Source organism: Etheostoma cragini, chromosome 16 (genome assembly GCF_013103735.1).
Source record: "Etheostoma cragini isolate CJK2018 chromosome 16, CSU_Ecrag_1.0, whole genome shotgun sequence".
Classification (NCBI taxonomy): Eukaryota; Metazoa; Chordata; class Actinopteri; order Perciformes; family Percidae; genus Etheostoma; species Etheostoma cragini.
The window spans coordinates 15474489-15500258 of NC_048422.1; the positions used below are offsets into that span (position 1 = coordinate 15474489).

General features: G+C 39.1%; 1 protein-coding gene across 11 annotated transcripts in view; it reads left to right on the forward strand.

Annotated features, from left to right (window-relative positions):
• The window catches only part of znf618 (zinc finger protein 618), a 39084-nt gene extending 16197 nt beyond the window's left edge, over nucleotides 1–22887 (forward strand). For 5 of the 11 annotated variants that reach the window (XM_034895640.1, XM_034895638.1, XM_034895642.1 and 2 more), the window contains 10 exons: nucleotides 1854–1943; nucleotides 2459–2539; nucleotides 5373–5462; nucleotides 5558–5647; nucleotides 6346–6423; nucleotides 7221–7265; nucleotides 8010–8087; nucleotides 9087–9245; nucleotides 9645–10744; nucleotides 11128–14321. In XM_034895640.1, the coding sequence (XP_034751531.1) occupies nucleotides 1854–1943; nucleotides 2459–2539; nucleotides 5373–5462; nucleotides 5558–5647; nucleotides 6346–6423; nucleotides 7221–7265; nucleotides 8010–8087; nucleotides 9087–9245; nucleotides 9645–10744; nucleotides 11128–11676 (2360 nt within the window). In that variant the 3' untranslated portion in view covers nucleotides 11677–14321. Of the gene's footprint in view, nucleotides 1–1853; nucleotides 1944–2458; nucleotides 2540–5372; nucleotides 5463–5557; nucleotides 5648–6345; nucleotides 6424–7220; nucleotides 7266–8009; nucleotides 8088–9086; nucleotides 9246–9644; nucleotides 10745–11127; nucleotides 14322–22876 lie in introns of those variants that run through there. The other 6 variants (XR_004659817.1, XM_034895641.1, XM_034895644.1 and 3 more) reach the window with 6 other exon arrangements.
• The last annotated feature ends 2883 nt before the right edge of the window (nucleotides 22888–25770 follow it).

The window sequence follows — 25770 nt, forward strand, 5'->3', positions numbered from 1 at the left end:
AGTTTTTTTTTTAGAAATGTTTCATAGCCCAAAAAGCTGTGGGCAAGAAGAAATTAAATATATATTTAATAATGCATCCAAATCAGAGGACACTAAAGTTGTTGTAGCTTTATTTTTTATTTATAAATGTCTTCACCTATGCTTGGAGCAATGATGTTATTTGAGCTTTAATTACACTGACAAATGCCAGGAACCTACCAATTTGTAGAAAATAGTTTTAATCACGTTAACTAGCGGGGGAAATGTATATGCATGGTATTGGAGCCTTCAGGGGTTATAAATCCAATTACAGTTAGGTACCCCAATAATCACTTTTGTAGCTGTATGTCTTTGATGCCAATTAAGCGCAAATTGCATAAACCCTTCTTCTTTTGGAAGAAACTGGTTCTTTTAACTCAACTGAGATGGCTTTTCTGTGCCACATGTCTTTCAGCTAGAATTTTTTAGAATTTTGACCTGTTAGTCAGCCTTCTAAATGTCCAAATCCACTCCATTCTATATTCTAAATTAGATGCACCTGTTTGAGGTTGTTAGCAGCATAAAGACACCTGTCCACCCCATACAATCAGAAAGAATCCAACTACTAACAAGAGTTGTCCAAAGACAGTATAGACAAATTTGTACACCTCCACAAGACTGGAAAAGGCTACGGGGAAATTGCCAAGCAGTTTGGTGAATAAAGGTCCACTGTTGGAGCAATCATTAGAAAATGGAAGAAGCTAAACATGACAATCTCCCTCGGACCGGGGCTCCATGCAAGATCTCACCTCGTAATCTCACCTCACAATGTAGGATTTTTTTTTTTACTATTTATTTGTATGATACCCCTGCAAATAAGTATTTGAACACCTGAGAAAATCAATGTTTTCGAAGTTTAGAAGTTGAGGCTCTGCTGCTAAATGATTAAACATTTGTCACATGGGTGTGTAAGGTCAGGGGCCCTTTTCTGGGGCAACATCAGTTTGGCATATTATTGTGGAGAGAAGACTAAACTTCAACCAACTGGAGATAGGAGGTTAGAAGTGGTTTTGTCTTCCAGCTGCTCTATGCCATGCCGTTTATGCAATAGATTGGCTTTAGACAAGATTTCACTGTGGTGCGCCTTAGCACACCATAGTGACAGTACTTCTCAAGGCAACAAAAATTGCAAGAACAGAACAAGTTATCTGCATCCCTTATATCCTTTCACTCGCTTAGCCCTTGACAGAGTTGGCAAGAAATGGCAATATGAATGCACATTAAAAAATGTTGATGATTTGGGTCATAACAAAAGTTTAGTTTAGTATTCCAGTTCAAAAAATCAAGTTTGAATCATGTTTTAGCAGTTTGTACTATATAGAACCTTTTCTATGAATATTAACCTTTTGTATGGTTCTCTCCGCCGGGGATTCATCTGCCCATTTCTCTTTATCTAATCTAATTTAGCCTACCGCTGTTTGTCTGTCACAATGCAATCAAAGTTTGTCCTGTGTATTTTAATCTCATTTGTTTATTCATTTGTCAATCATTCTAATGACTATAAACCGTTATCTGCCCCTCTTTCTATGGCACAATTATATACTGTCCTGCAAATTAGGGGACATATATAACTGCTGTGTTTTGGGGCTCACTTGGCCTTCTCCCCTGTCCTGTTAAGAATAGCACTCTTAACCTTGTTGATAAAAGTGCTAAAGAAATAAAGTCTATAAGTTATCTGTACTGTAAACTGTGCAAAGTTTTACACTTTTTGTATTTTTTATTTTTTTTAGGTTATTTCTAACTCCGTTTACAGTATGGAATACTGGTTGACAGTGTCAGTAATATCCAGTGCCTTTATAAACAATGTTGGTCTCTTTCTTTCTGTTAATCTGCAGATAGCTTCCGTTACTCCTGTGACATCTGTGGCAAGAAATATAAATACTACAGCTGCTTTCAGGAGCACCGTGACCTGCATGCAGTTGATGGTAACCAGGACTTTTTTGACAATTTGCATGACAATTAATTATTTTCTTTGAAACTCCAAGACTTGATCTGAAAAGGCATTTATAAGTGAACTTTCTATTTCCCAATGTTCCCTCACAGAGTCTCTACTTCCTGCAGCAGCAACAAAAAATGAATAGAAAGAGGAGTAGATCAGCCTTTTGCTAAAAAATAAATAAAAATACACAATAGAAATGAGCAATTGCTGACTCTAATAATAGTCAAGGATAGGTGGTGAAGAATAGGTGAAGAAGTGTGAATTTCTAGTTCTCACTTCAGTGGAGGTAAACAAGGCCCTCTCTTATAGAATTGAATGTAATTTGACAAAATTCAATATAGTTCTAGTATAGCACTTAACTCCAGAGTATCATTCCATGTAAAGTTAAAAAAAGAAGGTAGAGAAGGTATAAATATGTAAGTAGACGAGTAGTGCGATGCCCTTGCCACTCACCTGACAAACAAATTGCCTTTTCTCATCTCCATCTCCCACCTCTCTCAGATCCATATGAACAGGTAGTGTTGCCTGTGGATGGCCTTAAAGAGGAGGAGCCAGTTGAACCCTACCAGAAAATTGGACCAAGTAAGACTGTTGATTTTGACACTTTTTTATTTTTTATTTATTATTATTATTTTTTTAATTTAAACTTAAGGCCCTGGGGGTTTGACGAATAAATGTCCGGAAAACGTAAACTATCTACCATGTCGCGAACAGTTTTGGGTCCTGCTGGGAACCTACTGAAGGGAGAAAGTGAAAGAAGATGCAGTGTGAGCAGATGATAAATTAGATTAGATTAGAACTACACTTAAATAAACAACCAGTGAAGAAGCCAATATGTTAAAAACTAAAAAGCGATAGACATATTCTCTTTTTTTATTTTTTTGCCTAAATTATCCCCTTTCCTTTACCTAAAGGAAACCTAGCTAAAGTTAAGCAAGTAACAGTCATTAACAACTTATAATTTCACTTTGTTTCATTCTCTTAGTTGAATCAATCTTTCTTCACCTTTCATCTGTGTGTTGGTGGGCTAGTGAGTAGCCCAGTTCCAGACCAAAGATTCACAACGAGATGAGTTGAATTTTGCATCTACATCTACATTTCCATAGCAACGACTCTTTGTACTTATGTCTAACTTCCTACTTTCAGGCATTTTTAGCGGGATAATTTGTTGTCTAAATATGAATGTTGATAACGTTTGATACTAAGATGCTGGCTACAGTTGTATTTCTAGTGAGGAATCAACAAAAACGTTTTGTTTCTCTGATTCAGGGCTTTTTATTAAAGCCACTCACTCTCTTCAGTCACTCTCTAGCGGCCTCTAGTTGAGCCGTCTAAAACTTTGTCATTTCGACCAGCTGACAGTTCGAAAAATAGAAATAAAACATATGCACACTCCACACCGACACACTACAAACGGAAACACACAGATGAATGGTGAAGGAAGATTTATTTAATGTAATTGAGCATTGCGTTACTTGCGTTATAACATGCAGTACACGGATGTCCTATACTCACTAATCTAATTATTATTCCCATCAACCACAGCCATTTTTCACATCAGATGGTCCATTTTAATGTCTTCCTATTCCTCACCATTTCCTGCTACTCCAATGCTGCCTCACACTGCTTGCCTTCACCACCCCAGCCTCCAATTTTCTGGTTTATAGTGTCGTCATAACAAGTTTGAAATTGTTTTAATGTCTTGGATTGAGCCCACTCTTGTGTACAGAGGGGTCCTGGCAGCGTGCTCCCTGTTTCAGTTTAGTTTGCTGCTTGGCTGATCCAGGGAGCATTATTTGAACAGAGCTTTTATCGTCAAATATAACTATATAGTTATTTGTTGCAATAGATGGTTAAATCAATGACAAGAATGTTTCTGACTGAGTGCACTATTAAAATAATCTAAATCTAAAAAATGTCTTATTGTCTGTGGGGGGGCTTAGGAACATTTTAGGGTAGTTATATCCCCCCTAAAATAGGTGTAAGGACATCCATGGTTAACAATGGTTAGCTCCAGAGACTTCAGCCTCCTCTTCCCATGTGCTGTCAGACTATTGTTAGAAGGCCAAAGCAGGAAAAGCTAACACTATGCTACTGTAAGCTGTTTTGTTGTATTTCCTCTTAGCGAAATACTCTTGAGTGAATTTAATTCCCCTGGTAAGAAGTTGCGCATTGTAGCCATAGACTTTATATATAGTGTAGCATATGTGTAGGGCTTTTATTGTGTTGGGTAAGAACAGAAAGCGTCTCTGGTAAACGCTGCCTTTTGTCAAGGTTGACGGTAGTACAGTTTGCCGTCCGTACAGCCTCCAGTTGTATTATGATCCTCATAAGTAAGCAACACAATGTGATTGGTCGATGCCTTATTACCTTGTCCTGAAAAACAAATACTTTGCTTTATCGCCGTATAATGTTTGCGTTCTGTGTGAAAGTACTCATGACAAAACCAACAGTTTGAGAAAAGTATTGACGTGCAAATTAATCCTGCAGAAAAAACGTCCCCAGTGTGTAAAGGCCTTTAGTTTCACAGATCTACCATAGCAGGACAAATTAAACAAAATGAAATATACATACAGAAGCTTAGGCTGTAAATTGTAGTTTGTACATTTGATTTATACCTTCCAGATGAAATACATTAGAGTCGGATAATATGTCACTATAACTTGTTTCAAAATAATTTTATGTTATTGGTTTTAGGTTATATTTCATTGTTTATTTTAAAGGGGAACATCGAACATTTGCATCATTCATTTGATTTTTCCTAACATGGCATACATTTAACAGCTAAAAGTCCATGTCCAGTTTAGGTGACTAGACACTGTTTATAAAGGACAAAATGACACTAAGCATTTGAGCTAACGTCACACTGGAAAGGTTTCAGAGCATGAGTCCAAAAGTCCTCCTTCGCAGGGCAAAAAAAGTACTCGCCCACCTCTGCAGAGACCGCAGGTTCAACAAATGCCAGTGTGTGTGTCCCTTCAAACACAATTGGCAGTGTTCGCAGGTGGGAAGCCTGCACTTGTCACTGCACTAATGACTCCTACTGATTGGGGGAGTAGTGTAAAGCTCCACACACACTGCAGGGAGACCCCTGTGTTTTTATGTTTATTATTATTATTATTATTATTATTACTAAGGTATTGCTAAATAAATTATACTGTTTTACTGACTATAAATTTATAGTCAGTAAAACATCTCTTTTGCCTTCTCCAGTCTAGTTGGACATCTTGTTTTTTTTGCTTCTCCCTAGTGAAATAAGACACTATTTACAAAATGATTCGGCCACTTATTTCATTTTTTTATTTTATTGAACACAATTCAACCAACATATTGGACCTTAATTGATAGGATATCGATTTAATCACTTACTTATTTTGATGAAAACAAAAGTTTAATTGTGTTTTCTCGTCTGCAGAAACTGGGAGCTATGTTTGTGAGTTCTGTGGGAAGCAGTACAAGTATTTCAACCCATACCAGGAGCACGTTGCTCTTCATACACCAATGGGTAAGTCTGTTTAGTTACAGCAATGAAGTATTGTCAGATTGGATGTCACCGGTTGGAACAACTGCAATTGACTCTGAGAATTTATGTTGATGTAGGCTCTTTTGATTTGAAGACATCACGGGTACAGGAATGTGGTAGCATGGATATGAGTAAATTTGGCCACAGCCAAACTGGTAAGATTAAAAGTAAGCATAATCTTTTTTTTTTTTTCATCAGACACCCACACACTTAATTGTGCCTTCTTCATATGGCAATTAATCGAAATATGATCATTAAAGTTGAGTATCATGCACCTTGAGAGCAGTTTTGTTTTTAAAATGTCAGTTTGGCTCTTATGTTGCCCACACGACCACAGAAATGCAGCTCTTTGGTTTACTGTGATATTGGCATAGGACCGTCACAATATTAACACAGTCCTGCTCTGAGGGCGAAGTAGGAATTTGTAAGAGCATGTCTTAGTATTGCTAAAGTGTGTTACACCGACCCAGTGGAAAAAGGATTTAAATTTACCAGGTTTTTGTGGCAACCCTGCTGGAAACTATTAACCTCCTTGTAAATGGTTAATTGCACAATTTAAGTGATGATATGTTGAACATTTTTTTCTTTTCTTGTTAGGACTCTTTTTTTTTTTTTTTTTTATTGCCTCAAGCACCTAAGCACATTAAAATGTTAATAAACATTAACATTAGTACAGTCCACACAGATTCCTTATTTCTCACCAAAATGTATTTTTAAAGCTTTTTTTTCCAGAAATATTCACAAACTAAACTAAGTTCGCTCCGTCTTAACTGTTATGTGGGTTTTAAGCTTAAATTAAGAATATTATTCGTGTTATTTAGCATGGACATGTCACTCAGAGTTTCTCCTGTGTTTTTACTTACAGACAGTCCATTCAGGCGGAAACTGGAAGGTGCAATTCAGTCTAGTCTGGTTGACACAAACAGTTCGCAGAATTCAAGCGGTGAGCTCTAAATCACTTATTTTATGTGGATGTGTGTGTATTTGTGTGGAAATGTATCACTTCTGCTCGAACAGTGAAATGTATTTTCAGTTCTGCTACAAAGCATGTGTATGGGAGTGTCAGTATAGATAGAAACAGTATTTCTGCAGGTGATAATGGTGGCTTAAAATTGAAATGGAGGGGGAGTAGATGATGTAAAGAGGTTTGTCTGACCTACCTTGCATCAATTGTTACTATATAAAACTCCAAGCTCTATTATTATAATTCTACACCACACTTAGACCATAAATGTGGAGACCTTGTTGAATACCATTTTGGATCACCTTTGGCTCTAAGATTAACTAACATTACCTAACACTGCCCCACATCATGGCATTGACTCTAAAAGGAACCTGTTGATAAAGGCCCAAAACGCATTTTCTTAATCAGCTTCTTATTGAGAGCAATGCTACTTTCTGCCAATGTTACAAAATTCTTATTTTTGTCATGAGTCTATGCCATTTTGTCTTTCCTGTCTGTCTTTTTTTGTTTCCCTGGTGCTGGAATCCATCAATATGTCGCTATAATAAATGCAGTATTTAAATTGGTCGTATAAGTTTACATCACAATCAATCACTGATCAAAATGTTTGGTTTGGTAACAAATGAGAGAGTAAATGCTCTTTGATTGCAAATCTCAATTGCCTTTTTAAAACAATAACATCAAACACTAAAGCCACATACTGAATAAACAAGGTAAAAGAGTGATTGCCCACTGTGTCTGTAGTTTTAACTCCCTCCCTGTTCTCTTTTCCACAGGAACTCCGAGCCCTCTGGTGGCCAGTACCTTCTCTACAACCCAGAGTAAGTCCAACCCCACCTTCTGACCAAAGCAGAAAATTTGCCTGCTGCTTCCTTCTTATTTCACCTTTTTTCTAGTATGCATCATTTTTTGTTAATCTGTCATTGTTTGGTGCTAATGGTTTCTCTGTAATCCATTGTGATAATAGATTTTCCGCATTTAGCTTCATTATCACGAGGGAGTGTCTGGACAGGCTTGTAAACCTTAGCCATATTGTACATCTGCATTTTTGTTCAGATAGCGCTGTGTTGTAAAGACTGGCAACCAAGCATCGCTTGACTCATACTGGACAAAGGTTGTTGGAAAACCTGTTTTTATTTTAACATGTAAACATGAATTTGTTTATTATGTTATGGTGTTTGTTGCCTTTTATTAGGTAGGACCGAAAATGAGGGGAGATAGAGAGATGGGCAGGGGGAATGACATGTTATGAAGCATTTTCATACCAGGAACATTGTAATTACATGAACAGTGCCAGTGCCTTAAATCCCACTAGGATGCCCAAACATACAAATTTTAAACATTGCAGCAATAATTTTTAAAGTTGCTCTAAAACGGAAACACACTTTTTAGAAATGCGGCTGCAAATGTAGTCACTTTGGGGCTGCAGAAATCACAAAAACAGCAACCTCTTGATGGAACTGGCTTCCAAAGTATATATCAGGGATATTAGAGACTACTAGATGTGTATTAATTTTCTTCTCCAACAAAGAGTCAATGCTCTTCTGGGCCTTGTGATTTTTTAGAACCCTACACTTGTGGTGCCTGTGGCATCCAGTTCCAGTTCTACAACAACCTGCTGGAGCATATGCAGTCCCATGCTGGTGAGTCCACGACTACAAATGCATGTCAAGCTCAACAGGCAACGGGCATCCTCAGTGGCTGCAATGCATGTGAGAGTATGTATGATTACACATAATCCTTACAAAGGTATAGGCATTAAATTCTTAAAAACACAACGTTTAACACAAAGTTTCAGTGAATATATTGTTATAATATGGGTTGTTGCAGATCTGGTTCTGAGGTTGCTGGATAAGTTTGTCTGTATTCTGTTGCAAATGCTTTGGTGCATTATACTGTACATGTAACCATAAACAGTAGTGCATTATCTTTAATTATTTATTCAGCACATCCAATGTCAGAAATAAAGACCAATTCCAATCTCAAGCAACCACAGCCAAAAGGCATGTAAAAAAAACAAAACAACTAAAAATAAAAAAATTTAAATGTTTAAATGGCATAAAAAAACAGCATAGAAAGCATATGCCCTTATTTGAGAAGCTGTAACCACCAAATGTTACGGTATTTTTTCTTGACAAACGACTAAAGTGCAGTTTGTTTCCCCTCTTATTTATGTTTCCTGTCCTTGTATGCAGTTAGAATGATGCAGTTATCGCCTGGACAGTCTTAAAATTCTTTAATCCAGCTTTCACATTTATTATTATTTTTTGCTGTTTGGTGTTGCTTTAAGGTCGTTGCTTTATGATTTCTTGATTAGATACTGACTTCTTTTAAAGACATACCCTGCTGGATTTGTGGTTGATCTTATGTGAGAATTGACTGAGGCAACAAACCTGTTGAAATCATTTTTGTAAACCTGGTCAGCTGATCTTGAAGGCACAATTTGTAAATGGCAGACTCAGAGAGAATAAAGTAATTTATTTTTGTGTTTTTTTTTTGCTGACATGTTTTGTTTTAATTATCATGTGTCAATGTGTCATTATTTTATTCTATTCATTATTATCCACTGAAACACTTTCTCCATTAAAACTATATTGCATATTGTTGCCCCTGCCTGATGTCCCATGTCTGTATCTCCTCAGCGGACAATGAGAACCACACCAAAGGGGATTCTCCCAAAACCTCCTCAGCCTCCGGTCCTCAAGAGCAGCTGTGGAGAGGCTCTCAGGCGCCGGCCCATTCCTCAGTTAAACTACAAATCCCGCCTCAAAGTATCTCCCAGAGAAACCACACAGTCAGCCGTAAGTATTGCAATCAAATTCATTCATTTCACATTGTCAGTTACAATATATACATCAGGCTATGAAACTGTGTTGTTTGACATGGAATTATTATGTAGCCTCTGGTGGTTAAGAAGCATACTATATAATTGCAACATCCCTGCTTTGATTTTTGCTGAGGAGCTTTGTTCCATGCCCAAGTAATGCCAAGTATAGCTGCTAAATCTTCTCTCAGTTTAAAGTGAATCTGGTCTGTAAAACAAAGCCAGGTTATGTCTTTATTATTCTCTATGATTCTGTATTATCTCTTCCCATCTAAGATACCATATTTTTTTCCCAATGTATCGAAATAAAAGAACGGTAACACTTATCTTTCTCATGTTTACTCTGCCTTCCTGTATCTGTTCTCCATGCTGGCAGAGAATAACGGACTACCTGAGAAGGAACGACAGCAGGTGGCTGAACGCCTCTTACGGGTAATGTGTTCAGATTTGAGCATGCTCAATGTGCTCAACAGCAAGGACTTCCTGAAGTTGGCACAGACCCTAGTGGATACGGGTGCTCGTCATGGTGCCTACTCCACCTGTGATGCTTTTGGCAACATGAGTGCCTTGGCACTGCGCCAGCTGCCCCGCATGTACAACCAAGTCAAAGTCAAAGTCACATGTGCTCTGGGCTCCAATGCTTCCCTTGGTATCGCTGTCACCTGCCACTCCCAGACATCAGGCCCAGATGCTTGCTATGTTCTAACAGCCTACCAGGTGGAGGGGTCGAGACTGAAGCGCTATGTGCTTGGGGTGAGGGAGGCTGAACTGAGGGAAGGGCCCGAGCAGGTTCACCACTGGGTGCAGAATGTGCTGTCTGAGTTTGTGATGTCAGACATTCGCACAGTGTATGTCTCAGAGCCCAAAGTGTGGGCAGCAGGATTTGCAGGATCCCCACTTGGTGGTGGTGGCCGGAGCAGGATATGCTTGCGATGTGCTGGGTGTTCCCTTGGTGCAGTTGTCCAGGCTGTTCTTGGGAAGCGTAGCCTCCAGGCTCGAGGCCTTCATGAGTTGTCTGAGCTTCTCTCAACGTGCCGAGATATTGCTTCCTCCACCACGCTGTCCCTTCGTGAGGAACAGTGCACCAACACATCCACAAGCACAACTGAGGAAGGTACACAGGGCAGCCCTGCCCAATGCCCTAACCCTCCTTGCTGGGATCGCATGGCTGAAGCTCTTCTGCAGGTCCATGCCCACTTTGAACAGATTTGTGAGGCTTATGGACGCAGTAAGACCACAGCTCCTCTCCTCCAAGGTCTCAACAAGCATCTGCTAGGTACACTGGCTTGTCTGCTGGCACCTCTGCGTCTGGCAGCTCTGGAGCTGAGCAGCCAGAGGAGACCAACCTTACAGCAGGTGCTGCCCGTCTACCTACGCTTGGAGAAGTTTTTCACTTCCAAAGCTGGAGAGGCTGGAACTGGCACAGCTAGCAAACTCTGCCACTACTTCCTAGAAGCACTTAAGGAAAATTTCAAGGTATTGAACAGGTTTTTTTTAGATGAAGTTTCACAAATTAACGTTTTGCTCTAAAAGTGATAGGATTCTTCTGAAATGTTTGGAAGGAATAAGGTTCTTGAAATATACAAATTCTGGTCGTTTTGATTGAAGTTTGCTTGAATACAATAGTCAAACTTTTTAGAGTTTAAAGTTCAGATTTAAACTAAGAACTATTTGAAAATGAGAGTTTACCGATCTGACCAGACATTTAATGCCAACTGACAGTCTGTATGATCAGTTCCAAAAACTTATTGAGGTTCCATACCCAACCCTAGTAAAGAGAGCCTTGATACATGATGAATGCATATGAGGTATTGGTTTAAGGAAGGACTGACATTCGTTGAAATGTTTTCTGTCTCTAGGTTGAACGAGCCCACCAGGTAGCCATGGTCTTGGACCCACAGCTCAAGCTGCGTTCAGTGCCAGCCTACCAGCATGAAGATATAATCTCCCGTGCATGCGAAATGGCTGCTGAATCCAGGGATGGAGGTATGACTGGTGGTGGAGGTTCAGGTGGTGAAGAGCGTGACAATGATGGCCCACCAACCCCTAAAATAAGCCGCGTAGAGGGAGGGGGAAACAACGGTGGCCCCTTAAGGGGTACCTCCTCATCTTGCACAGTCTCTGGTAATGATGAGAGTCAGAGCCAAGTTAGACAGGAGATTTTTCAATACCTGGCTGAGCCTCTTCTCCAAGGCACACCTGACCTCTTCCAGTACTGGAGCTCAGCAGTGAATGAGAAGTTTCCAAGGCTTGCTCGCTTGGCAATGTGGCTCCTTGCTGTGCCGGCTGTGGGCATACGCAATGAGTGTGCGACTGTGTGCGAGCAGAGCCTGGCTATGAAAAGGAGGCAGCAGGTAACCACTGAGGAGATGAACAAACTAATTTTTCTTCGCTCCAACATGGGCTAGGAGAGAAAGTCAACCAAACCTTCACCCCCAACAAATGACTCAAGACTATTATTTATATACTATAGGTTTAGAACTGTAAACTTAAATGTGTTAAATACTCCTCATGAAAGATATTTACAGGAAACTCACATTGTATATTTTGCAACACCATAAAACAACACGACTTAATACATTTATATGGTCCTTTCAAACAAACAGTACTTTACAAACAGTCCTTTTTCCATATGAGAAAGAATTGATTGTAAAGTGCTGTAGACAAAATGTAGGGGTGGAACGGTAACTCAAAAGATTGTCATGTTTGGTACGCAACCCTCGGTTTGGGATGCACATGTAAGCAGGATCAGTCTTATCATGGCCAGTGACTTGAATTACTCCAGCCTAATGACTATACTGCTAAAAGGCTGCAATGCTGTTATTCTCACTGAATGGCAACATTTTCAGGTAAAGTCAGCCTTCACTGCTTGAAACGACTTTCACAGACCTCTGAAAAAACACAATAGTAAGTAATGTTACGTATAGCTACGGTATTTGGAGAATGATCATTTTCATTGTTATAGAACAAAAAAATGAAAAGGTGAATCTTCACTGCCATTGCATCTACACTGATTAAGTGTACTAGGTTTATTTACTATTGCGTTTCAGCGTCAGGTCAGGAGCTAAATCATTGCAGCTAATTTGAATGTTGCTTCAGTGGCCTAAAAATGCAGTTGTGGGTCATGAATGCATTTTTCATCCTAAAGGGTAAACATTTTGCCTGTGCAATGCCCTCAGATAAACAACAGTAATATTAATAGCCATCAGTTTGGTAAGCTTGTTGGGAAGGATTTAATGCATACCTGCATAATTTATTCTGTGGTTGTTGCCCACTGTGTGCATTTGTTGTTGTTATTATTATTATTATTATTATCATTATTATTATTTTATGTGTGTGTATATATAATGTATATTATTTACCCATTTATAATTCTAATTTAAACATATTTTCATTTTTTAAGCAATAAGCTTATCATAGGGCAAAGTTTCAATTATCTACTAAATATGACTGTTCTCATGACGCTCCTACCGTTACTCATTAATGGTCAATTATTTTCGGTTGGTGATATCAATGGGATTTTCTCAGGAATGAGTGCACCCAAGCAGGCGCCGCTACGTTTTCCCTTTACTGTACTGAAACCACGTCAAACTTTGACCTCAATACTGAGGTATGTACCAAACTGACTTTTATGATCATTCCACCCCAAATGCATTTAGTGCCATTTGCAACAAACAAACCCCCACCCTGATCCATTTTTAATTTTTTCTCCAGCATAATGCAAATTCTGCCACTACAATTTCTAAAGTCCATACATGCCTACTAATAAATTTATTTATTTATTTTATGGATTCTAGTAGACATTTACACAAGCTAATGCCTCTTGTAATGACTTGGATGAATCAGTTATACTGTAAATTTGTTTGTTGCCTTTGGTACTAGTTTGTCATTTCTGTCTTTGGGCCTTAAGTCTCTTTCATGCAACCACCTTAAACCCTAGAGTCAGAACCAACACCATGCCTTTTTATTGCTGTTAAATGGCCTTCTTTTCACCATGCTTTCTAAAGCTTGTAGTTTGATTTTTCACTCCTGTGGACCCCGGGGACCTCTGGCTGATGTTTTGAAACAGTGTCCTCTAATGGTCAAACCTCGAGAAATCCCCCTCATAAACAAGTGGTATTTTACAAGTGCTTTAAATTCATGTCACCTCTTGGGTATAAACAGGTCAGGAATTATTTCAACAATAACGCAGCCAAGCACAAGTATCCAATGTATTAAACTATACTCAGTAGGTCAGTTCTTCATTAGGTTCATACCAGAGCAGCAAAATGTATCAATATTAATATTGTGGTATGAGACTCCCATTTGGATTTTATTTATCTAAATTTTTTTGATTTGGCTCCTCCAAATGAATCAAAGGCTAAATCCTACTCTTTCAATCATATTTAAATAGTAAACATTAATGGTCATAATTAAAAATGTCAACTGTAAAAAGAAACATATCTATTTATTTATTTTTCCCAGCTTTAATTAGTACAATTTAAGGTACAGTCACATTACACTTGAATAAATATTCACTTAGTCTCCAATTCATTTTTGATTGAATTTGACTAATTCAAACATCCTTGTCCTGTTTCAATATGAACTCCATGGGTCAGAGTTCAACTTTTACCTCACAGATGTGCGTGGAACACCGATGGTGACCTGTACTTGGAGCCCTGTGGCACCACATTCTTTTGTTCAACACCAGACTAAAAACTGCATCTCGGTTATAGAACGTTTACATTTAGTGGTCGCTCCGATCAACATTTATAAACCAGGTTGGAATTGTGACATGTCCCTTTTTGAGGCTGAGTGTGGGGCAATTTTGTTAAATGTGACTGTACCTTTTTAGTTTTTTAAGGACACAGGAAGTAGGAAGTCATTACACTGCAAATGGGGAATTATAGGGCATTTGAGTGAATGGTCTGGAAAGTGTAAAGCCAAGAACAGACAGGTCTCCATAAAATGCTAATTGTTTTAGTCCGCCTGAATGCAGTTGTGTAAGTTTTAAGTTTATATAAGAACATTTGTCAACTTTTATTATAAATGCATTAAAGGTTGAAATGCTTGATTTATTTATGTCAAAGGTGAATGGCTCTTGCAAACTCTATTTGTTTTGATAGTCTGTTGCCCTCCTTACCTCATTTACAACTTTGATTTAGTTTTTCATAAAAGCTTTTCTCTTCTTTAAAGTTTCCATGGACTGACAATTTCACTTTAAGTTTTTGTAACATTAATAAGAGTTATGAGTACCAGGCCCTGGGTATCCTGCTCTGCCTTTGAAAGTGGAAGCTCAGATGAGCCGATCTGGAATCTTGCTTCTTATGAGGTCATAAGGAGCAAGGTTACCTCCCCTTTCTCAGCTTTGACCACCCAGAGAATTTGTCCCATCCATGAGAGAAAAACTTCATGGCTTTCAAACCAGCAAAGTGGCAGTTGGTCAAAGCCACACCCCAAGAAAAAGTCTCAGAAATGGCACATTCTGAGGAAAGCTCATTGTGAGACTGGCTCTAGTGGCTGTACTTCTGCACCAAGTCTGAATTTTGGGAACGAGACTTTAGATATGGTGTTTGGGGACCACTAAGGCCTATATAAAAGCATCCAAAAAGCACCACGTCATAGGACCTTTAAGAGCAACTTAACACCAGGCTGAAAAGCACTGTTTTGCTGCCCTCTCTGGTTGAAGGTAGCCTGTTTCACTATTAGTAGTAGATGGATGTGGTCAGAAACGTGTTCTGTTGCTCCTGTGACCCCACCCAACAGTGATGCCGTGGGGTCTTGGGAGTACACATACATCACTGCAGCCAAAAAAAAATCACTGCAGCCAGGTGAGATCTTAAACCACAAGAGATCAGCAAAGAGGATATTTTCAGGAGGTGTTAGGTCACTCTATACTGGTTTCTTAACTGATTGTTTTCATGCATTAAGATTCTTGAAAGGAACTATGTCATTTGCATTTTAAAATTTTTTCTATTTTCTCTTCTGTAAGGCTTGGAGTATGATTTGATTCAGTATAACCAAGAAATACATAATTTCATCGTGATAATATACTGCATACATTTATATTTTGGTTAAAAAAAGAAGATTGCTGTAAATTATATTTTAAATTTAATTTTTTTAAATTACCAAACAAATGTTTTACCTCAGTACTCAGAAGGTAATATTGTAATTTGTAGATTGGAAATCAAAAATGTAGCTTTGGTCTAAGATATAGTAAAAATACTGTACATTGGTTTGCGGTTTTAGCAGTGCTCCTCGAATGAACTGATGAAGGGATTTTTCTTACAGTTTTTAGTGTTTAAGTATTTCAAATAGGATATGCTCTGGGACAAAATGCCATTGTTGACATAAAGATGTCAACTTAATTTCACTTAGAAATAGCATTCATTTTGTTGATTAAATGGGAATTATATCTAAGATATGCATGCTTTTAATAAGAGTACTGATATATAAAGTTAGAGCCAACATGATTCACTTCCATCTGATGAGGAACACTGACTTATGAGTAGACATTACCTTAAGACACTCATCAGGAGTCAGATAAGCAACCTTTGGAGGTGGGAGTGGCGATGCTATTTATGGGTTGGTATTGATTGCTTGAGAGCATTCATTTTCACAGGATGTTTATGTATGTTTAAGAGAACTGCTGTATTTATGCCACAAGGGGGAGCCTTTCATTTCAGTGATACAGTAGGAAACACCAATAACATACCTCTATTTTCTACAGTAGCATTTAAAAGGATTTTGATATAGAAAACTCAACTTCGATACTGTTATTAGAAAATTTAGATCAACTAAGTTTTATTTTGTTTCAGGATTTTAACTTATTCAGATAATGTAAAATATGGTGTAAGAATGCAAACATGGAGATCTTTTCTGTTTTAACTATGGATTACAGTATATATTATCAATTCAGGTTAAGAAACTAGTGTTGCTTTCATCCTGTTTTAAAGGCATTTCTTCCTTTTATACTCTGCTAAAATGCAAAAATAAATAGGTTTGATTCTATTCATTTAGTCTTTTTTTTTATTGCACTCTGGCAGCAGATTCCTGTGTAGCTTTAGATCTGAGTTGTCCTATTAGTAAGCCTAATTTATACTTTTGTAGCAACACTATTTTTATATAATGGCGAAGAAAGGGTTCAGTGTCTTCTTTTGTTTTTCTTGTGTCATATGTGGCAGCGCTGTTCAATGTTTCTTAAATACATTACCCACTGTAGTATGTGATGTGTGAATAAACTCCAAATGTGTCAATAACACTGGTGTACATGCAATTTGAGTAATGCTAGCTGTATGTGTGTGTTGAGAGGCAATGGATGGTCAAGTATTGTAATGACATGAAGTCCAATTTTACTCCTGTGGCAGTACGTAGCTCTTAACTCACTTTGCCAACATTTCAGATGAAAAAGGTTTCTGCAGTCAAGGGGTGAAGTAAAATGTTTAGACAACCTACCTATGTATTTATGAATCAAGGACTTGAGATGATAGTTGATGATCTTCCTGTAATAAAGTATGAAAGGACTCTCACCCAGAGAGAAATGAAGCAGAGATTTCTACAGTGGCTGAGTGCAAAAGACTGAGGACCTCAAACGCATGTAAAGGGGAAAGAGGCCTTCTAAAAGACAGAGCAATTGAAGACTCACACATGGGGAGTGAATATACAGAGGCTGCTTAGAGGTGCGTGCAAGGGTTCCCCGGGAGCCACAGAAAGGGCAAAAGAGAGGGAGTGAGGCAGGAAGAGGGAACGAGCAAGCGTTTGTTAGCCTGCTGTCTTTCTGCCTCCTTTTACACCCGGGTCAGTCAGCCCCCAAGGTGTAGCAGTCTGCTGGCATGCAGAAACACCCACACTCTCGTCTCCTCCGCAGCTCCCAACATAAGGGCTGCCTACCAAAGCTTAATTTGCAGCACATGCGTCCAAGTTTGCCTCCCCCCACTTGTTCTCCACTGCCCCACCACACACACACACTCTAAGACCACCTCCCTTCCTGCACACCACCCTGCTGAAGGTGAAGTTTTTCCACTAGCTATTACTACAGTAAGATGCTAAGTTTGTTTTTGCTTACTGCACCAAGTGTTTGCCCTCATTTTCAGTATTTTAGAAAAGCAAAATAAGGGGAAAACAAACCGCCCAATGGACAATTGCTTCCGTTTCGTTCTGGGTTAAGGACAAGTTTCAGATCTGGTATTTCTCAAGGAAAGTGAAGAGGAGTGTGTGGGGCTATTTTGCAGTCTAACCCATCACAAGTCATATTCACAGGAATTGCGAGCTTCTTTTTCTTTTTTTTTAGCTGGATGCCATTGTCAGGCTTTGACTGCATTGGGATTTTAATAGATGCAGTAGCAGCTGAATGTAAAGGGGGTTCCCTCTGTACCAGTATGTGAACACTAGGTGGCAGTATCTAGCTTTTTATCAGCTGCAGAATGGACAATGAAAGCATCACTGGTATGATATAATCCCATTCAGTACCAACTAAGGCTTCAGAAATAAAGATTTGAGAGCAAAAGTTAAATAGTAGGTCATTTTCAATTCCATTTTATTTCTCAAGTGTAAATTTGATAAATGGCAACACTGATGTATTGTTGAGCTCCAGGTTCCCCAGGTTATTATGTTCCTTCCGAACATGGAAGGCCAATATGTTTTGAGACCTGCCAAGACAGCCAGACGACCATCCAAGAATTTAGAACTTTTTTTTGCTTTAATTCTGTAGGATTTTCATAATTTTGTACAGTGAGAGGAATCTAGAGAACCTTGAGAGATCCCCTGAAAGAGTCAAGTTTACAGCCATCAATCAATGAGCTACTATGCAGCACTCTAATGCACCTATTTACTTTCGGTGTTAAGGTTAAACTCCTTCACACTGACTCATTAAAAAAAAAATCTCAGCCCACAGCTGTTCAGCTACATCTACTGTAACAAAACAAGTTCTGTACACTTCCCTTTTCCACTGGCTGTTACACAAACAAAAGGGAGGCATCCAGGTTTCGTTTTCCAAGCCCAAATCAGGCAGCGCCATGTAGCTTGCACCTCTAGCATTGACAAGGTTGGCACCTTCACCCCTTTCCCAGCTTATGGACATCACAGCTGTCCCAACTTGTCCGCTTAGTGAGCATTGGAGGGACAGGCGGAAGGAAGTGTCCTCATCCTCTTCTCCTCGTCCTGTATGGAGGACCCGGTGGCACCGCAACTGTAGTTTCTCCAGCTCTGCAAGTGCTGACTTTTATCAGTAGTGACATGAATGTACAGAACTGCCAGGGCGCATCCACCCAGTTGCTGTCAGGTGTCGTTCCTGCTAACACTCCACCTAGCCCCTGACCTCACAGGCACCCGGTGTGCCTGTCTGTTTGTCTGCCTGCTATGCTCTCTCTGCACACCTGCGCGGACACACACATGTATACACATGCACGCATATCATACAGACTCACTCTGATTCAGGCCTTACCCCACATAGGCCCAAAAGAATTAAGTTTGTGGCTTCTCACTCACCTCTATGGGTTCTGCCCAAAGCCACATATGACACAATAGGATGCAAACACACATGAGTGTCCAGGTGTTTTTGCACTCCTCACATGTACCAGCTCACTGGTGCAGGCAACTTTCTCCCTGAAAAAAAGAACATACAGTCTATAAAGCTTGTGGAAGTGAATTTCCACTGCCTATTAGAGTAGGCAGAGCAGCATTTGAATATTTCATATCCAAGTCAGAGTTATGAGATGACGTCGAAGTGTGAAAATATGATGTTTGACTCTTGGCTTGAGGAAGGCTTTAAAAAAAAAAAAAAAAAAGGTCAAGGTTAAATTTGCTTCATGGCTATAAATAGCCCTTCGGTGATGTCCCCCTGATCTCACTGTTATTATTTATAAATTGGCGTCATGATCCGGCGAACACATCCGGCCTCACCATGCAATTTCAGACAGTTGAAGACAATGACAAGAGGACAAATCTAAATCTAAAGTCTAATCAGAATTGTAGCCCCTAACAATGGAGCCCATATATTTAGGGCTTAGTGCCAAAGATTTGTTTTGTGTAAAGACGTCATTGCCCTTATTATGTTAAACTGCCATATTCAGGATTGCTGATGCTGGTCTTCACAAGCATTATTCTTGCCAGGGTTAGGTCATTGGCTGTGTTCCCAACATGACTCGGCCTTTCGTTAAGTATATTTTTTCATCAACTTAATTTCTCTATTCTTCAATTAATTTGCACCAAGAGAACCTAAGGCTCCACAGGTAACGTTACACGTACTAACAGAATTGTCTTATTTTCCTGGGAAATTATTGTTACAAGTTGAAAGTACTGTAACCAACTCCTCTGTCTTGGCTTATTATACTATCTGTCCCTTCTGTTGCCGTTTTTATTTTTTAAAATAAGTTTGTCCCTCCTCTGTAGCATCTGCACAGTTTTAAGCTGCTCCCTTAATTCACCTTCTGCTGCACAATTCAAACTTCTTTTCCTGCAAATGAGTTGCTAGACAGTCCCTTGGTTATTGTTGACAGCTCACAAAGCTTATACCATGCACTTGTAAAATAGTGGATTTAATTCCAGTTCATGACCTGTTTGTTCCTCTATTTCCTCTCTCTCCTCCCTTTTTTAGCAATCGGTCTCCCATTGCATGTAATCGTTATAGAGTAGGCCTAATAAGAGCGTTTGCATTTTTTATTTGCTATCACAACCTTTGGTTCTGCATTATTTGTACAATATGTGTACTTTTCTTTCATAAATTACTTCTCTCTTTTGGTCCATGGACTGTATACTGGAAGAAGTAGCATCTAAACATATTTGGAAACCTTTTTACTTGACGGTATCTACATTAGAGACACTGCCATGACATAGTCATGACACATTAACCCTAACCATAATCATATCTTGTCATGACAAAACCGAATGACACTTACTGAAAGAAGTGTTATGTCATGAACATTTATGACATGTCACTGTTGTTAATACCTTCAAGTAAAGTGTAACCCAGCATTCTGTTTAAAAGTGAACTCAATTTCTCCTTTTTTCTTTTCGCTTTTGCCAAGGAGGTTGAGCTTTTGGTTCCTTTAGTTTTTTGTTGGTTTGTCCGTCTGTTAGCAGGATAAAAGAAAAGCTGCTTGCCCAATTTTCATGAAACTTGGTGGAAGGGTATAGCATGGGCCAAGACAGAACCCATTAAATGTTGGAGCAAATCCAAATCACAGGGCGGATACACAAATTATTTTTTACTGTCATTAACATTGTGAGATAAGGCGTCTGTGCTGCAATAATGTGGTGTCGAAATAATCGTAAAAATGAGTTCCCGACTGGAAACTTACCACTGCATGAACATTATGAAATAGAGTATGCCTTTGCATAGGTCTGCGTTGTCTGCTAGGTGTCTCTGAGTGCCCATCTAGTTTTTTATGTTTTGTGGTGCTGGGTAAGGATGGATAGGGTTGTTGAATTTACTGTTATTGTTTTGGGATCTATAACTGAACTATTTAAGTTATTTGATCTAATAGGTTACACGGTTGTGAGGAGAAAGCAGTTTTGTGAGTGACTTCCTCCCTCTAGCAGTCCAAGTGTCATCAGTTAAGTATAGGCTACAGTTCTGCTTGATTTTAGAGCATTTAAATTGTATTACAAACCTTTTAAATCTATTCTATTGCTACATGTCGTGACTGTGTTGTTCGGATATTGCCCTTTTAGTTTTAAAAGAGTTATCTTTTACAACAAAACATTCCATGCCAGCTCGCTCTTTATGCTTGGCTCTTCGCCAACCAATGTTATTTGAGGCGTTGCTCCGGAGCTGAGGTAAAGAAAGTACATTTTTAATGATTTAGCATTGAGTGCCTTTCTATTCTATATTCCATCATCTCATTTCCATGATTTGTAACTACTTGGTGGCTGGAATTATTCCTTAGGGAGAATAACTCCTTGGCAGAGAAGCATACACTCAATTGAAAATACACACTAGGCAATTTTAATTTGAGAGGATGCTGAAAAATGACCCATTTATTAAGCCTGTTTGATAATCAAAGCTAATGGATAGTTTAAATTTTCTTAACTCTGCAGCTGATAAAAGGAAATGAGGAGAGGCTGCCTGTGTCTTATTTGGATATATGAAATAAGGAAATTTATAATGAAATGGAAGTATGCTTTTGTGATCCCAAAGCTTAATTGTTTAAGTTTTATAAATAGTTTTTTTTCCCCACAGGAAGGACCTGAGATGAATGTGCGCTCATACAAGTATTAACCTTATTTTAAATTACTGCCAACACTAAAGAAGAACAAGATGTATGTGTTATTGCCATAAGGAACTGATCTCTATGCAGCCACAGATTTAAGTCTCTCACAAGGTGTCTTAAATCTGGTGCAAACACAGAGGGGCCCAAGGGCATTACAGGTGCATCATGATGATGCAACCTGCTCATCAATGTCCTAGTCCTTGACAATGTCATTGTAAAGTGAGGGAAAAAAAGAAGCTTCTGGGATCTGTTCAGTGAGGCAGGCTTGTTTACATTCTCCCTTTTCTTACTCCGCCTAATTCTTTCTGACGTTCTTTGTCCTCTCACTCCTTTGTTTTGATAAAAGCTGGTATCTTATTGGTGGAAATGACATGACAAATGGATTGATCTAGCTGGGGGGTATTGATCAAGCTGATCCTCTGCCATGACCCTTGACCTTCTGATTGACAGGAGCCCCTATAATGAGGCCTCAGAACAGAGACCATAGGATAGGGGGTTTTGGGAAGGGCATCTGTGGGAAAAACAAGAAACCCAAGCATATAAACACACACACACACACACACACACACACACATATAAACACACACACACATACACACACACACACACACACACACACACACACACACACACACATACACAACCCGGCTCACACCACTTGGTGCCATTGTTACATTGCAATGGCCTCGATAACCCCAATTTGCATAATCGGCTTTTGCATTGTTTGGCCCAGACACATTAAGGTGCAGTATTGCATTGTTGACTGCAAATCAGCACGTGCCCATTGTTTGCTCATCTCAATGTAGCATTATGCATTGCTTACTTATGCTGCAGCATGTGTTTTTCTGCTTACTGACTTTACCATCGCACTAAACGCATTACATTCCCTTTCCCAGCCAGAGTAAAATATACTTTACATCTCACGCAACGCAGTGTGTCCATAAAAAACACAACCTTGTTTTTGGGCTCCACAAAGCACTTTAATTATTTACGACACACCCAAAGAGCATATATGCTCTTTACAAAGTCCACTGCATTTTGTGACTGTTGTTTACCAAGCACATTCTAGACATTCCTGCCATTTTTCTCTTGCTTATAGTCTCCTAACAACTACACATCTTTGAAGGCTGTGAAACATTTGTACATTTACGCTCTATACACAAAAAATTCACTTCTGTCAGTCAGATTAGCACATTCACAGGCTACATTTGCGTGTACACACACTATGAACTCAAACACAGGCTTCCATCTATTCTGTGAGGCCATATCCGTTTCTGCTTACAAATATTGTGCAGTCCATTTAAATGCAGTCGTACAGATAACATTTGTACATTGAGGGCCATGACGCTGGTGTCACTCTGTAAATCTGATGCTTTATGACCATTTGGAACATAGTTTTTCTTTTGTTTGTTCGGATGAGTGTAAATATTTCCTGCCAATGGAACAAGAAAATCTCAAAAGTATTGAGCAATATAAGCTTTAATAGGCGCGAAGCTTTGAAAAGTGCTCACAAAGGATAGTTAAGAGAATGTTGACTTTGTTGTACTTCTGTAGGGCTTGTCCATCTTATGACTGCCGTTGTTTTAGTCATTCAGCTCAGTAATAAATAGTAAATATTCATATTTAGTGTTTGTACTTAAGATTGCAGATTGATATCTTTCATGGGTGTAGCTACAACAACAAAACACTACATCCGAACATCCCGTAGTCGCCGACTGTAATGATTCCCTGTAGTTTGTAACTACATTTAAAAAGGTGTACGATGTGGAGACACCCTGACCTCCACACTGCAGAGGTTTTGTTTAGATTAAACAAATTGTGTTGAGGCAAGCTCTACAACAGCATTATCTCCACTTTGAAACCAGTCAAACCAGTCTACAGTTATCTAAATGTATATCTTTTAATGTTTGATGGTTTCTCTCTGTACTGCTTAACAGTATTACTGCTACTCTGTGGTCACTGCTGTCAAATTTGATCCATCCCCTAATGGCTTTTGTGCAGCCTCATGCAGTAATATTTATTTTTCTGATTGTTAAAAATCATCTCATATTTGGATATGAAAACTTGCATCCACTAACTAATTTCATTTAAGCCATTATTATGTGTGTTGAAAAAGAAAAAAATGATTATCAATATGTTGTAATTTAAAAATGCTGCCTTTTTGGTTTAGCAAGACTGTGTACATTTGGTTTAACAATAGTCATTCTCTTTTTTAGCTCTGTTTTGGTCTGCACCAACTCCTGAGGGCAAAGGTTTGCCCCTTTAGTTGCTTAATGCTCTCCTAATTTTACATGCTAGTTGCTAACATTGTGTTGGGAGGTTTATTTCCTTTTGATTTTAAATGAACTTTATTTTATTACGTTTAACTATGCAAAGCACTTTGTGATTTCTTATGTGTGAAAAGCGCAATATAAATACATTTTACTTACTTACTTAATTGGTGTATAGGGGGTTTATTAGAGTTTTGCAGGACCCAAAACCATTTGCAACTACAATTCTTCCATGGTATCAGGTTCTAATCCACAGCCCTCCAAATATTAAAAAGGTTTAGATTTACCATACATAAGGATTGTTATGGGTGTGAGGAAAATCTTGAGAGTAAAGAAAGCAGGGTTTGAGTTCAAAGTGTGAATTTAATGCTGAAAAGTGACTAGTGACAAACTGGCAATGGCATGTATTTACTCTTTGCAATCTCTTACTCAAATATCTCCTTGCCCTACAGAAATCTACTGGTTACCCTAAATGTTTTTAATAAGACCAAGCCATTTTTCTTTTAATGGGCCATAACCCATTCACCTTACCAGACATTTTTCCACTCTTCCTCAACCAGATGGATCAGACTACCTCAAGCTAAACGTTCCAGAAATCTTCCAAGAAATAATTTCTTTCATTATTCCTTTCTTGGAAAGCATGCAGTTCCAGCCATCCTTTGGTAAACTGGAGGGCTGCGCCAAATTGTTGTCAGTCCTGGGGGCTTGATGCCTCAACCTGGTTAATACCACTGCAGAAACCACTCTACTTTGTGTTTTTATGGACAAGCGTCACTGCAACTGTATTTCAAGTAGGCCGACTAATGAGCTTTTTAACCATCTCCATATGGACTTGCTCTAACGTCTAGACGGAGGGGCAGTAGTGGTGGCAAACGGTGGTGTGCTGACTGTGCCGTACTCTGCACCCCTGCACATATAATTCTTCCCCACAAGCAGCAGAGTTAAACCAAGGGCAAGCCTTTGGTTGCCGTTGGGGACCCATAATGGGTTATTGTTTACCACACAGCTCAAAACAGCGGCTAAAATCCAGGATGTGAAGATGATGAGGAACACACTCCTCATGCACATTTGCACATGTGGACAAAGATGTGATGTTAAGCATGGATCTGTATTTGTACATAGTATTTACTTTGGATGTCAAACTCAGTATTCCTTTTAAACCATTTATATATCTTGTTTTGTTTATGCCAATATTTGATAGTAATAATGGAGAGGGACTTGCGGGAAAAGAGAGTAAGAGAAGGACGTGCAGCAAGCGGTCTAGCTAGCTTGGAACTGAACCGGAGTTGCATATAGGCTAACCACTCGGCTATTGGGTCGCTCCTTATATACAGTGAGGAAAATAAGAAATGAACACCCTGCTATTTTGCAAGTTCTCCCACTTAGAAATCATGGAGGGGTCTGAAATCGTCATTGTAGGTGCATGTCCACTGTGAGAGACATAATCTAAAAAAAGAAATCCAGAAATCCCAATGTTTGATTTTTTTAACAATTTATTTGTATGATACAGCTACAAATAAGTATTTGAACACCTGAGAAAATCAATGTCAATATTTGGTACAGTAGCCTTTGTTTGCAATTCCAGAGGTCAAACGTTTCCTGTAGTTTTTCACCAGGTTTGCACATACTGCAGAAGGGATTTTGGCCAACTCCTCCACACAGATCTTCTCTAGATCAGTCAGGTTTCTGGGCTGTGGCTGAGAAACAAAGTTTGAGCTCCCTCCAAAGATTCTCTATTGGATTTAGGTCAGGAGACTGGCTAGGCCACGCCAGAACCTTGATATGCTTCTTTCAGAGCCACTCCTTAGTTATCCTGGCTGTGTGCTTCCGGTCATTGTCATGTTGGAAGACCCAGCCTCAACCCATCTTCAATGCTCTAACTGAGGGAAGGAGGTTGTTCCGCAAAATCTCGAAAACCATGGCCCCGGTCATCCTCCCCTTAATACAGTGCAGTCACCCTCTCCCATGTGCAGAAAACCTCCCCCAAAGCATGATGCTACCACCCCCATGCTTCACAGTAGAGATGGTGTTCTTGGGATGGTAC